The 14,533-nt window shown below is 38.3% G+C and overlaps 1 protein-coding gene across 1 annotated transcript in view; it reads left to right on the top strand.

The window, feature by feature from the left end:
* Positions 1 to 5,288: 5,288 nt before the first annotated feature.
* Positions 5,289 to 14,533, top strand: part of LOC121413389 (Krueppel-like factor 12) — a 46,966-nt gene continuing 37,721 nt past the window's right edge. The window contains exons 1-2 of the mRNA XM_041606189.1: positions 5,289 to 5,488; positions 11,861 to 11,903. Of these exons, the coding sequence (XP_041462123.1) occupies positions 5,305 to 5,488; positions 11,861 to 11,903 (227 nt within the window). The 5' untranslated portion in view covers positions 5,289 to 5,304. The remainder of the gene's footprint in view (positions 5,489 to 11,860; positions 11,904 to 14,533) is intronic.

The following is a 14,533-nucleotide window of genomic DNA, read 5'->3' as shown; positions in this document are numbered from 1 at the left end:
CATTTTTTTTTGGCTCGCGCTTTGAGCTCGCCTAAGTTAATTTGTAGTAAGGTTCTCACCCTGTTTCTGGTTGTAAAAATGCTTATAGAATATCCAGTTTTCCGGTAGGAATATCATACATTTTCAGCTCGCGCTTTGTGCTCGCATTATTCTATTGGGTTACTCAAGACATGTATTATATTTATGAGTCACTGAATGTCGTCCTTAATAGGTTCAGTTCTGGTCAGTATATAAAAAATTCCAGCTCGCGCTCCGCGCTAGCGTTCATTCTTTTAGTTAGATACACATCTTTTTCATGATCACAATCTACTACTCGGTATGTTAGATTTTCATTTCTTATTGAAATGTAAAAAAGTTTGAGCTTGCGATTAGCACAATATCTCGCGAGGATGCCCTTTTGACAGTAGGACCTAAATAGCCTCATAATTGACCAAAAAGTGAGCTTTAGAACTTCAGATTTGAACATTTTTCCAAACCGCGTAAAAAATCTATAATTATAATATATCTTTTAAAACAATAATTAAAAAATCACTTCAAAAAGGCTTTGCTCAACTTGATTACTAAAAACACACGACGACTTTACGCAACTGCCAGAATATTTATTAGGAGGCTGCACTCTACAAGCTCCACTTTTTAGCAGCCTCCTCCATTTCCAACCTGATTTAGTGTAATAATCTTGAATATAATTTTCTGTACAGGAATATTTGAAATATGTTTTGTTATTTATATATGTCAACATGTACAGAAGAAACTGTAATTGTTGAAAATGGAAATAAACGAATGAAAATGATAACATCATGATGAAAATATCACCAAAATCCCATTTTGACATACAAGGGCCCTTTTGGGGCTTTGCCCCCCCCCAAACGCCGCACCCCTGCCTTCCCATCCTCCTAACAATAAATATTGAACAGCAACCCCTCCCCTCCACCACGCTTGCCCTTCCGGTTTCCCCGGCATCGCCACAAATTATTCCATTTTTCGGACCAACGAACCTTATTTCATTTTCGGATTAACGAACCATATTTCGTTTTCGGATTACCGAGCCATCGGAATAAGAAAACTTATTTCGTTTTCGGAATAACGAACTTCTGGAATAGCGAACCTTATTTCGTTTTTTAACTTACAAACCTTCGAAATAACGAACCCTTTTTGTTTTCGGATTAATGAACCTTCAGAATAACGCCTCAAATATTCGGATTAAATCACCCCTTTTCGTTTTCGGATTAACGAACATCGAGGTGTGGGCAATTAACGTGTTTCGGAACTATCCGAACCTTCGGAATTACGAAGTGTAACCTTTTTTTTCTTGGTCGTGAAACCTTTTTTTTGAGCCCTCGCCCGTCTGTACGCCAGTGACAGACACAAGGGTAATGAAATCGCAAAAGTCAATACGCTAACGCCACCCCCCCCCCAAAAAAAAGAAGATGCGTTATTTCCTTCAGAAGTATGAGGAAAGTTTATTTGTTAGTTATTATGACAGTCAGAAGATAAATGTTGTAGTATTATGTTGAAGCATCATATAAGTCTTATTATTTGCATGTTTTATTGAATCATGAAAATCAAATCACGATAAAATTACAATATTTAGAAGAAATCAGGTTATCGTAACAAATCGTAACCAAGGCGGCCAGGAAGAGTGCCCCAGCCGCCGGCGGAGTCAAAAAGCCACATAGGTACATAGGTAAAAAAAGAAAGATCAGGTTATCGTAACAAAAAAAACAACAACAATAGTCTATAAATTACAGTTGCTATGTAGGCTAATTGATATACATGCTGCTAGTCATGTGACTTGTAAAAAAAATCGAAGTAAGACTCTTCAAAAGAATTAGACGAACTACATGCATGCAATCTGCGTATCAGGGTTAGAACTAAAATTTCCTTTATTTTTAATAAAAAAAAGTGTAAGGAAATTTTATTTCTCTTCTTGGCTATGGATTTGCTTTCAGTTGGTGGCCAGTGAGAAACTTGTAGCACAAGCCTTCAATGGTGGCAAATGCAAACCCATATGAAAAAAGAAATGAATGAAAATATCGCATTTCTTCCACAAACAGCGTTGAGTTTAGATTAATTTCTTTACATGAACTTTATCACTCTCGACCAATTAAAACGCCTCATAATTATTATTCAACACTTTGGAAGGCCCCACCCTTGACCTTCACCGAGGGCATTTGGAGCCCCTGGATGAATTCGACTCTGGGGACCGTTTCACAAAGGACTTGAAACTGTTGTAACTTTGCCATTATGGCAATTACCATGATAACCTTGATTCTGATTGGCTGCTGAGCCATGTTACCATGGTAGTTGCCATTATGTAAAGTCACCACAGTTGCATGTCCTTTATGAAACGGGCCCCCTCCTGAGCTCTTTCACTTATAGCCGCCAACAAAAGTAGATATGCAATGAGCCAGGTGTGTTGCTATATATGCCAATGCATATTTTGTTAGGCATATTAACTTGAAGCCCCCCCCCCCCACCCAGTTAAAACAAATTATCTTAAAAAGAGCACTCAAACTGAATTGGTCTATTCATATATAGCCTCCCTTGCTTCTCATGGTGAATCGTGGCGCAGTATTCCGATAACAAAATCATGTGTCACTATTCAGCAAAAATGACCATGTTCTACATGGAATAATTAGTCAAAAGAATAAGACAAATGGCGCATGGGCTATTCCAGTGGCTTATACAGATGGGGGGGGGGGGCTTTTTCACGACCAAGAAGAAAATAGAGAGAAAAGGAAAGGCTGCCGCCCTATAACTTAGTTCTCTTTCGGCATGAGTGAGAATATAGATCAGGATCGGTTTGTTTTCTATATCCTTCATCGATTACTTACATAATTAACTTATTGATCGAGTAATAATTTTGAAAATTCAAAGTCATCTTTCCAGTAATTTTGTCAAAGTAACCATTATTTTCCTGTTAAATATCTCCTAAATTATTGAGGTATTACTAATGAAGACCTTACACGCATACATAATGCGCTTGGGGTGAGGGGGAGTTTGCCTTATTGCCTTCATGCGCTCGAACTTTCTTTTGGTATGTTTGGTCGTTCTGCTGTTAGAAAAAAACAGCAATAAATCCTGTGTAGAGGAAACGCCCCTTAATAAGACCTATATGGCAAGATGCGTAATTCAGGTATAAACGATCAGAAATTTACAACCAAGTCATTCCCATGACGAACCTCTTAGGAACAACAATTCATTAATCTTAGTGATTAATATTCGGTTAATATTCTCCCATTGTTTTCCCTATACAAGATTGGAGGATACAGGGCAGACCCATGGGGGCATACAATGGCCCCCATTTCTCATTAAAACGATATTCCTTTTATTTCAAATTACCCACCCCCAGATCCTTCAACATGCTCAATTTCAACTTTTGAAATGAAATAAAATGGTATGACCAGCTCGGACACTTCGTTTTTTTGCCTCTCAAGTTTTGAGTCCGTAATCGCCCCCCCCCCCCTCTCCCAGGGGAAAGATTCGTTACCTTAGAGCACTGTGTACCACGAATCACGCCCTCAGTTTATATTATCACACGATCCGTCCATATTGATGAGACAACGCCCCTTAGCCTTTACACCCTGTATGCTATGTTCCGGTGAACATTGATTACAGCATGACCCGCCATATCCGACTTCCCAACATACAACTCGGCTGATTCTTATCTGTGGCGTATCCAGAATTTCATGGGCGAGGTCGGGTGTATGTGCCCCCGCCCTTCGCCTGTCGTGTATGCTCGTTTCTGCTCATGCGAAGAGATAAAACATATTTTATTTTCGTTTCTTTTTTCAGTAAGGACAGCAGTAGCCAACTTCGTACTTTTTGCCTAATGATATAGCGTACCTAGGGGGGGGGGGGGCACAACTGACGAGTCACAACTCATGCATGCAGTGGACGTATCCCTGCCCCCCTGACGAGTCACAACTGATCCAGGGGACGTGCCACCCCCTATGAAAAGCCAATTTTTTTTTGCCTGTCATTTTTTTTCTGGTAAGAAATCCTTTTTTGGGGTTGAAGACTCCCCCCCCCGTTTTTTTTTGCTTGTCAAATCTTTTTCTCAGACGAAATATCCTCTAAAAACAGATGTACCCCCCTTTTGGAAAATCCTATAGGTACGCCAGTGTATAGAGGTATATAGGCCTACCATTAATTTGGTAAAGCAGAGGGCACAGTATAAAAGCAGCCCATCATAAGACCAGAGCAATTTCGGTATTATATAATAGCATGATCAGAGAAAGAAACACGAATGGGAATTTGCGAAAAAGAAGAAAGAAAAGATTACTTTGACTTTATATGTAATTATATACTGTTTTGACGCAATCAACTTCTCCCTTCCATGCTTTAATTATCCGACAAAATTTGATTATTTGTAAAAAAGAAAAAAAAAGTGCCAAATCATCAATTTATTTTTCGACATTCTTTTTAAGGTAAATAAAAAAACAAAGCGTGGATGATAACATAGAAAGGCCACTCATCGGTAGTATGGACATTAAAAAACACCGTTAAATGTCAAGTGCAAAGGGCCGGGGTTTGTGGACGATACCTCTTGACCTTTCTAATGTCGAAAAAAAAATCATTAAAAATGATTGTCGTTGTAGAGAGAGAGAGGGAGAGGGGGAGGGGGGGGGGGGGGGGTAGGGGGAGAGGGGGTGGGGAGGGGAGGGGGCATGAAGGGGTACTGGACTATAGGGGCATTGAAAGCGAGAATGTGGAGATGACATAATTATCATCATTTCCCTTCAGTGCAGTTCTTGTGATTAAAACATTATTTTGCACATCTCCGCCTCTGACAAAAAAATATGGGGCCTACCATTTTGAAAAATGCAGCTATAGTAATGTGTTAAATGAGCAAACATGTCTCTTTTTTTAGCTTCCTTAATTGTTTTCATCTGGTTGATCTTGATAGCATAAGTGTTTGCTTGAAATATATTTATGTACCCGGGTTCATGACTGTGTCTTGACTTGGGCAAAGACATGGCACCCGGGGGCTTGACCACGTACGGCGCCCCAAACCTGTGCCCCACCCCACACTACCCTCGAAATTCCTTTACAATTGGTATTTTGCATATAGGCCTATAAAATAAATAAATTGGTCAATGAGTGAACATATTTCCTTTGAAAACAAAGGTTTGCCTTAATCATAATGCAAACCCAGGCCCCAGGCCTCCCCTCTTTTGAAAGGGTGCGGTGATATGAATGCCGATTGACCTCGGGGAGGTTCCCTCTACTCAAGAACCCGGATGCTGAAAGAGGGTGTGGCAATTATTATTGTGGGCGACTGTCAAACGCGAAAAGCCTGCAATGCAATGCGAATATATCACCCTCGAAGAATCTACAATCATGGAGTGCGTACCTTCAAGCTCCGTGGAAGCCTCGTTGAAAAAACTACGCCCAATTCTCCCGGCAGAAGAAAAGAGGCGAGACCAGGGGGCAGACGTCATTGGGAAAAATAAGTACTGTGCTTACTCCAAATGCAACGAAGATGGTGAGTTTTCTGTGCTGTTTTATCTGAATTTAGTAATAGTCTCATTTTAGGTTATGTGATGGTGAAGGCCCCTTGCATGCCAAGCCCTTCGCCGTACGTGCCCAACCCAAGCCTTGCCCGTGTTATTATGCCAGTCTGAATATATATAACGCAACATACATACACACACCGCACGATGTGTAGGGCGTATGCATAGCGAGAATCGGGTGCGGCCGCAGCCCTTTATTGTATACAACGGCTGCGATATAATGGAATCAGTATGCTTGCTGTATAGAAATTCCCCGTTCTCTTGTATGTGAGTGTATTGAGTCGAATCGAACATAAATTGGTTAATTTGTGATTCTAGACCCTGTGTCATGTTTTAACCATGAATGAAGGAGTTTGCCAATAATTATAGATAAAACGTTGGGAATGTTCACCCTTGGAAATGAACATAATTTCTAAATTTAATTTAATTCTGTCATGCCTGTCTCTCAAATCATATTATAATATAGTCAGTACATAGGTCTTTATGTTATCTTTGTAATAAAATTTGTATACTGAATTAAATTCTCATGATGTATCATTTTATGTATTAAATGAAGTGATATATTTTGTTGTGTGGCATTTAATACAGTATAGACCAACAGCTATGTTCAGGATGATCTTTACTCCCCTGGAATATTACAAATCTTGTTTTACATACCTGCTCATTTTACTCTAACTTTTCACTTAAAATGTTTTTGTAGTATATTTACATTATATTCGAACATTATTTACACTAATGATTTGTGGAATGTATAAAATTGTAACTGGAGTCATCCTGATATTGTGAAGAATTTGAAATATTATGTATACTTCATGTTATCTTTGTATGTTCTCCTGTTAATATATTATTATTAAAAAAGGAATTGCTTGGCCTATATTTTCACAATTTCATAGATTACAATCTCATATGGTCACTAGTATAGGTCTAAAAATATAGGGCCTATCATATGTCACGTATGATGTACCCATTGGCTATCAAAGTTTGACAGTATGTGTATGATAAAATCATGGAGCTAGCTTCGTGATATGATCAAGCACTTATTTCACCAGTGGTTTTGGTATGATCATCAACATATATCTAAGAAACAGTCCCATGTCATCATGGTATACATGCTGGTTTTTCCAAGAGAAACTCAAATTAGATCACAAGATCAGCACTGCAGGGGAGGAAGGGGGGGGGGGGGGTGTTGTATGATGTAGGAATACAGATCATATGACCTTGCTTTGAAGGGATTCTGATCTGTATGAATGACTACATGTACACGCTTCAGGGAAGAGATGGGCCTAAATATTTTGGTTCTTCATTCTTTGATCATCTTCCAAGAGCGCTCTTCCTATATCTCTCTTTCATTTTTTCTTGTACTCTCTCTCTTTCTTGCTCGCTAAATTTGAAGCCTCAAATGTTTGGTATATACATGTAGGCCTACCACTTTTTTAAGGACATCTTGAATAGAAATTTGTAGGAATCTTAATCTGTGGGCTCAACCTATTGTGGTTAGACATTTATATTAGTCATTGAGGAGTAAAATCTGCAGAAGTCCAAACCACCGCCAAAACGCAGAGGGATGGTTGGTGATTGTATGTAAATTTTTAGTGGCATTGGCCTCACACCCTACTTCCCAACCCAGGAAAGATTCCTGCCCAGTGTTATTATAGAGAAGGAAAGGAAAAGAAGGAAAAGGAAATGAAAAAAAGGAGAGAGAGGGAGATGGACAGTGTAGTTAAAATTAGAATTGATGTCTGTCTGAGCTACATGTACTGTACATGTATCTTTTCTTGGTGTTGCCATCCATTCCTTTGGATGTAATGAACAAATACATCAGACATGAATGTTGAGATAAATCATTAAGAAAACTAGTTTCTTTCTTATATAGTACCTGACCATAATATGTGGTCTTGGCCATTTAATATGGTCCATGTTTTCACCTACTGGGTATTTAAAACTAAAAGCCCATTGGCAAAGTTGTGTAATTAATTCATTTTTCCTATGTATGTACATGTACTGTTATGCAACTATCATCAAATTTATTTGTGGATATGATTGTTATAACTCCCAATATCAATTTGATTCATATTGAAATGTTTTGTTTAATGGATGTTATAAAATTGGTACAAAATTTAGACTTTGAAAAAGTTAGAAAGAAGGAAGGGAGAAAATAGGGAGAGAGTTACAATGTACAGAAATGAGAGAGACAGAGAGAGGGGAGGGTACCAAAGAACTTGCCCCATTCACGTTTTCAAAATAGAAATGTATGAGGTCATTGTTGACTAGATTATATAGGTCAGGTCATTGACCATAGGTCGTGTTCTTGTCCAAAAGTAACCTTTTCAAGGACTGAGAGTTAGTATTTTTTTTAATCTGTCACCTGACTGACTTGGAGGTCATGTGATAAACACAAGGAATGCAGAATTCAAAGATTACATTGAGCACCTTCAATAAGGAGTGGTTAAAATTGTTTTTCATTATAAAAACAGTATTTAACTTGCATTTTTTTTTTCAAAGTTCAATGTCGGTTACTATGAGATCAGGATTTATGGTCATGATCGTCTTTAATTGAATAAAAGATAAATAAAAGAATGAGCACGTTTTTAAGTTGACTCAACATGGAGCATCAGTATTAAAATTTGTAAAAAAAAATAAAAATACATTAAATGTATTTTTTTAGATACAAATCTTAGTCATGTAGTTTTTAAAGTATGAATACAGCAAGGTTCTTCATTACCATATGAATATTAATATGCTTCTTGAAATAAAAAAAATAAAATAGATGACAATAGTCTATCCTGATTCCTGACAGCATAAAAAGTAACAGAGTTGATCACTCTTGAAGAAATGCTGGTAATGCCTCTTATAATCGCTTTTTTTTTGGTGAGGGACTTCAAAATATCAAGTTATTCCAATATTAATGTATGCATTACATGTATATGTACATGTATTCCAATAAAGTGCATAAGTCTGGAGATTATAGAATATATTGGGGAAGGCGGGTTAAGTTGAGCATACATGTAGGGGCAAGTTGAGCCACCACCCCAGGCCAACAATGAATAGGCGGTTTCAAATCGCCTCGATCACAAGAATCCCCGTTAAATTACGAGAACTTTTTAAGGCTAAAAAATACCCGTTAATCCTGCATTCACACCGCCCCGAAACACATCCTTCGGGATAAGTTCCCGAAGTTACGAGCATGCGCAGTATGGTCTGATAAGCAGGCAAGGCGCGAATTCAAAATCACTAGCCCAGCAGCCACCCACGCCACTGCGCCCAACGACACGCTGGGCTAAAAGTTCCCGTAATTTGCTTTCACATCGCCAAAATACCTGCGACCTTGGAAAAATCCCCACAAAAGTTCTCGTAATTTCGCCAAGTACCTACTATTTAGCGGGTATTTTCTTTCGGGGAAATTACGCGTAGTTTGCTTTCACATTACCAAAATACCTGGTATTTTCTGATCGGGGTAAATTTCCCGATCAGAGAATACCTGGAACTGGCGAACTTCGAGGCGGTCTGAAACCACCTAATGAGTCAGACATTGTGGTGGTGTCATGTATTGATGACCCATTGCATAACCCTTTACCCAACTATATTGTTTTAGACTTTGAAATAAAAAGTACTTTTTAGACGGAAAATACAAATTTCGGCCCAAAAAGTAAAAGAGGGTGTAAAATGGAGGAGTGCTTTTTACCCACACGTCTTTAAATATAATAAAGAAATAAGAACAATATTTTTAGTCCAGTCTTCATTCTTGTCATAGTCTTTTAAATGATGGATGCATAACAATATGTGTGGATGTGAAAATATCGCATTAAGTTCGGACTGGGGTACTTTGAGCCAGCCAACATGGGGCAAGTTGAGCCATGGTAATTTTTATGGTAATAAGAATGAAAAATTAAAAAAACATTGAAAAGCCATTTATAGGCAGGCAGAAAGGTGTAAATTCACATGACACAGTTCTTTTACTTTTAGAGGATGCAAGTATTTATAGAGAATTAGCAAGTGAAAAGACTTGAAATAAAAAATTGACATGATGCTTCTTCCCGCATACATTTTGTACATAGTTTTTGTGGCGGGGCAAGTTGAGCCATTTGACATCATTTTTTTTCAAAGGTCACAATGAATTTAAGTGTGGGGGTAGAAAGTTATACAAACATGTAGGTGAAAAAATATTTCCCAAGAATCAAATTTAAAGCCAAGTTACTTATTAGTCATATCAATTCTAACATACAAAATGCAAAAAGTGTCACAACTTACCCCGCCTTCCCCTACATATATTGGAGAAAAAATATCATTGGTGAAAATGAAGTGAAAACCTGATTTAGAATAAGCCGCTATCAAAGAACAGCAAGAAACGAGTGTTGTGTAAACTCAATAAAGTGCATACTTGCCCTGTTTTTTTTTTGTTTTACTGTACATAGTGATCTTGTAGTGCTTTATTGTGCAGACATATTTCCTTTTGAACTAAGACTATGAGTTGCTAACTGGCTGAAATTGGAATAGTTCTCAAGATTAACTGTAATACTTGATGTAGTTTTTCTAAAATTTTAAACTGCTTTCAAGAAACTGAATCCTTAAATTGATTGTTTAATGAATATAAAGTAGTACTGTCTTCATGCATACATGACACATACAGAAGTTTTATCATGAAATTTCCTTCACACTTCATTAAAGATAAATGAAAGTAGTTGCAGTAAATACTGATTTCACGAGAAAGTCAGTAAAACCAGGCTTAATTGTCGCTATATCATCAAGGATCTACATGTACATGTAGATCTGTTACAGTTCATAAACTGGACTTAGCGAAATCTTGAAATCTACGCTGAAAAGTGTTCAACACTGAAGATCACAAACACAGATTAGGGCACGTGGGACAGTGTATTATTATTGCTTTGAATGTTGGCCCGACACTTGACCCGAATCCCGTGCTTATTTGCTAATTTGCTAATTTCTCAGCAATTACAATTTTTTTCCAGAATCCTTTGGCACATAGTTTTATTCATACATGCAAACAGTCACTTCGGTGGTCATTTCATTGGAATCTTTACAAACTTATTTTTAAATTGTCACCAAAACTGGCATCTATCTTTAAATACATATTGATTGTGTATACTGCACAGCCCAATAGGAACCTGCCATATAATCTCTGAAAATTAAAGGGAATATTTGAGTTCTATTGTACCAGTGTTTTGTTATTGCATCAAACTATTTAGATAAATATTTTATTTAAGTGGAATCCCATCCCCATTGCATAATGTTGATTGTTGATTTAGAAAAAAGAAAATGCAATAATTAAATAATTATGGTCTCTTGTAACACGTATTAGATGTATCAGTCTTCAAACTATTTCATGTATCCAACTTGTAACAAAGGAACTGCAATTTAATTAAATTGAAAATAATTTATTATTCTTTTATTGTTCTTGAATACATGATTTATATCAAGTGAATATTGAATTACTTGTTTTCAGGGTTTTATTGACCTGTAATGATATCACTTAGAATGGGAGGAAACCGATTCTGTACTGAATGTGTTGATTGTCTGGGAATCTCAAGATCATAACAAACCTGGGGGGTGTTTCACAAAGATTTAAGTATGACTTAGAGTTGCACTTAAATACCAAGTTGCGTATGGTATGAAAGGCTTGACAGCATTGGTCAAATCGTGTGATTAGGACGCGCACTTCTGCATGTCTATCAATAAGATCGTGCGTTCCATATCATGTTTGTGCATGCATTGCATTGTGACTTAAGTCATACCTAAATCTTTGTGAAACACTCCCCATATTATAAAACTGTTTGGGAATGCAACAGACAGGATAGTCAAATTTTTTATGCAATTCGAAGAACGGAGCGGCGAACACATGTCTCAATTATAGCGTCATTTGAGCAACCCCGCCCTGAATTAACAGCCACACCCTCGTGTCTCATTAGAACCCAACTGTTTTAATACCTTGTAATCTATCCCCTGGAATGTTTGTGATATGGAAATCGATGCTCTGCATTCTATCAAAGGGCAGGAATTGTGAGAAATTAATTATGTAAAGGTATCCGAGTGTTTGAAAAGAGAGGAAGAGAGTGGGGGGGGGGGTGAGAGAAAGAAAAGGGAAGGTTGGAGAGGGAGAGTGAGGGTGGGATGGATTGCAGTGGGAAAGAAACATGCTTCGGAATTTCCAAAGTTGTCTTAATCATACATAGATACATGTATGTGAGTGAATGAATAGTAAAATTTGCGTTTCCTATCACTTAATCATGTGCATTGTTAGTGAGGATACATGTTTTATCATGTGAATTGTTAGTGGGGATACAAACTCTTTCTAATATGTTGGCTTGTTATTTTTTCTCTGAATACAGAACAAGTTTATACAGCATGTGATGACTGCATGAGAACATTTTGGTAAGTTGATTTCCTTTAGTTTAAATTATAGTCAGGTATTTTGTATCTTAATATTCTTGTCATTGAATATGTCTGTCGTTGCTCTTTTCGAGACGTGAGCAATTTTTCATCACAGTTTTCAAGACCAAGTGCAGTGAGTCACTCACTTTCTCTGGCTAAGATCATTTTATTGTGATGCTGTGATTTATCCCAGGTTTTTGTTTTTCTTGAACATCTTTTCCCCTCTGTGTGAAAAGTGAAAATGATTTTAACGTATTTTGAGGCTTGAAAAAGTTTGTGTATTGATTGTAATCTACGGGTATTTTGGGAATTGAATCCTCTTTAGTCTGATATACCCTTGCTTTGAGCTAGTCTGCTGTGCAAACCCTTCACTCAAGTAAAGGGTCTGAATTGCAGCCTACTCATGCCTTGTGTACTGAAGGCCCTGAATTACAACAGCAAGTTTTGTCAGTGCTAGTCTTTGCATGGAGACTTACTTGTTGATCAAAGTTTCAATCAGGGTCTGTACCTTTTAATCTTCTTCTTGATGATGCCTGCTCCACCTTCCTCTCTTCCTTTGTCTACCCCACCTCCAGAGATGCCAAGTTCAAAAAAATGTTATGCGTGAGATTTTCATGACTCGACGTCTCTGTGCGCGCGCGGCCAGTACTTACACTCGTACATTTCTCATGTGCGCGCGCGTTGCGCGCGCACATGAGAAATGGGCTTCAAAAATGCGATGCACGCACGCGATTCATCGTATCACGTACTAGCTGTGCGCTGACTGCACTCTCGATTCGTCTCGCGTGCCTGGCTAGACGCGAAGGCGGTCGGCCAGTCGTATAATCTGGCGAATAATGCTACTTTTTCTCCTTTTTTTTCTGTCGGGTCCCGATGCGTGAGAAAAATGGGTGCTATGCGTGAGATCGTGAGACGGATCCTGAATGCGTGAGTCTCACGCACAATGCGTGAGACTTGGTAGCTCTGCACCTCATCTTGCTTTAAGCCATCTCAACTGCTTTCTGCTGTCCCCCCACTCTCTTAAAGTGATTGTTTAAACATTGGTTTGATTTTTTAAAAATCTGAGCTAGAAGGTCACACTTGTCACCTGTGTCTATGATATGTTTAAAAAATGAAGCCCAGAAAAAAAAATTGTGTTCGAAAATAATTATTTAGTGCTTCAAAAATTGAAATATAAAGTGACCGGAAACACCATCTTAATTTCATCCCATACACTTATGTGTACTATTTAGGCGTCTTATTTACAAAATCGGGGTTTGCCTTGTAGTTTTAGCTTTTCATTATCAATAATGGTTGTTTTCAGGGTTTATTAGTTCTAATATATGCACTTGTACACATGTTTCATCTTGAGCAGAGAATTTTTTTAAATCGGCTGCTCACAAAGTTAAACAATACCTTTAAAAACTACTGTACCATATTTAAAAATGCCCCCATGATCCTCTCCCTATACACCCCTTGCCCCCTATCCAACCCTCTTGAAGTGTCTGCACTCTGCATGTCTCCTTTCCTTTCTTTCTCGTCTCATTTTTAACCTTCCTTCTCATCCCATTTCTCTCCCACCCATTTCTTTCTTATTTTGGGCCCCACCACTGGGGGGGGGGGGGGGGGGCACTTCCATTGACGAGTGGATACCATGCGTGACCATGGGGTCTTGAAAAGCACCCTAAACAAGTATTTTCCATATTCTGAAAATGCACCCCTTAAGTATTGGCGTGTGAAACCCTACCCTTATCAAGTATTGGAAACAAAACGATACATTTGGCAAGTATTCCCTGAATTGAACCCCTAAGCAAGTAAAGCGATGTTTTAATTGTTATATGTCATGGGCGTCGGTTTTACCTTTACCTACATCATTGGGTTTAGTACGGCCCCACCTCCACTCTGCTTCCCACATCTCGTGCAAATCGGACTCTAAACACGTAGTGTTGGGGCAAAAAGTACATCCTTTATATCATTTTAGTCTTTTTTATACCCGGCCTTGCAAATTTGACCCGAAACACGTAGCTTTCATAGCAAAATAGATACCCTTCTTTCAACATTTTAGTGTTTTTGACACCTTTACTATGTTACGTACGTAACATGCCCTATCTTATAAAAGACATCCTTTTTAAGTGTTTTTTTTTGGGGGGGGGGTTGCACATGGTATCCAGTCCACTTGTCAATGTAAGTGGCCCCACCCCCTTTTACTTTCTGGCGATGCCCCTCTCTCATTTATCTTTCATTTTCCCTTGGTACTGTATGCTTGCCAGTTGCCAGGCCTTTCTTCCACTCCTTCACTCCTTCACATCACTTTCTTTTCTTTCTCTACTACGAGTCTGTTCAAGCTATCAAATTTCGCCCCTTGTTTAGGAAGCCTTTTGTTCATGTTAAGAGTATTTCTGTTGAGGGATAAAGACCTAGGAAATCCTGTCTGCTAAACTCTAATTCTCATCACCAAGCAAGGTTGTCTGTGGATCTTCGGGTCTGGGTCATTCCTGGGTGAAGTCTTGAAAGAAGAAAACTTCTTGATCCAACACAAGAAATACCAAATTATCCCCCTCTCACACCTATTCAACTGGGACATCATCTCCTACCCTGCCATTTGTCCATAACTGTCAACTTCAATTATCGGACATCTTTAAGTACACGCA

Source organism: Lytechinus variegatus, chromosome 1 (assembly GCF_018143015.1).
Source record: "Lytechinus variegatus isolate NC3 chromosome 1, Lvar_3.0, whole genome shotgun sequence".
Classification (NCBI taxonomy): Eukaryota; Metazoa; Echinodermata; class Echinoidea; order Temnopleuroida; family Toxopneustidae; genus Lytechinus; species Lytechinus variegatus.
Note: the sequence above shows the minus strand (reverse complement) of the source record. Positions and strands in the feature narration are given on the sequence as shown.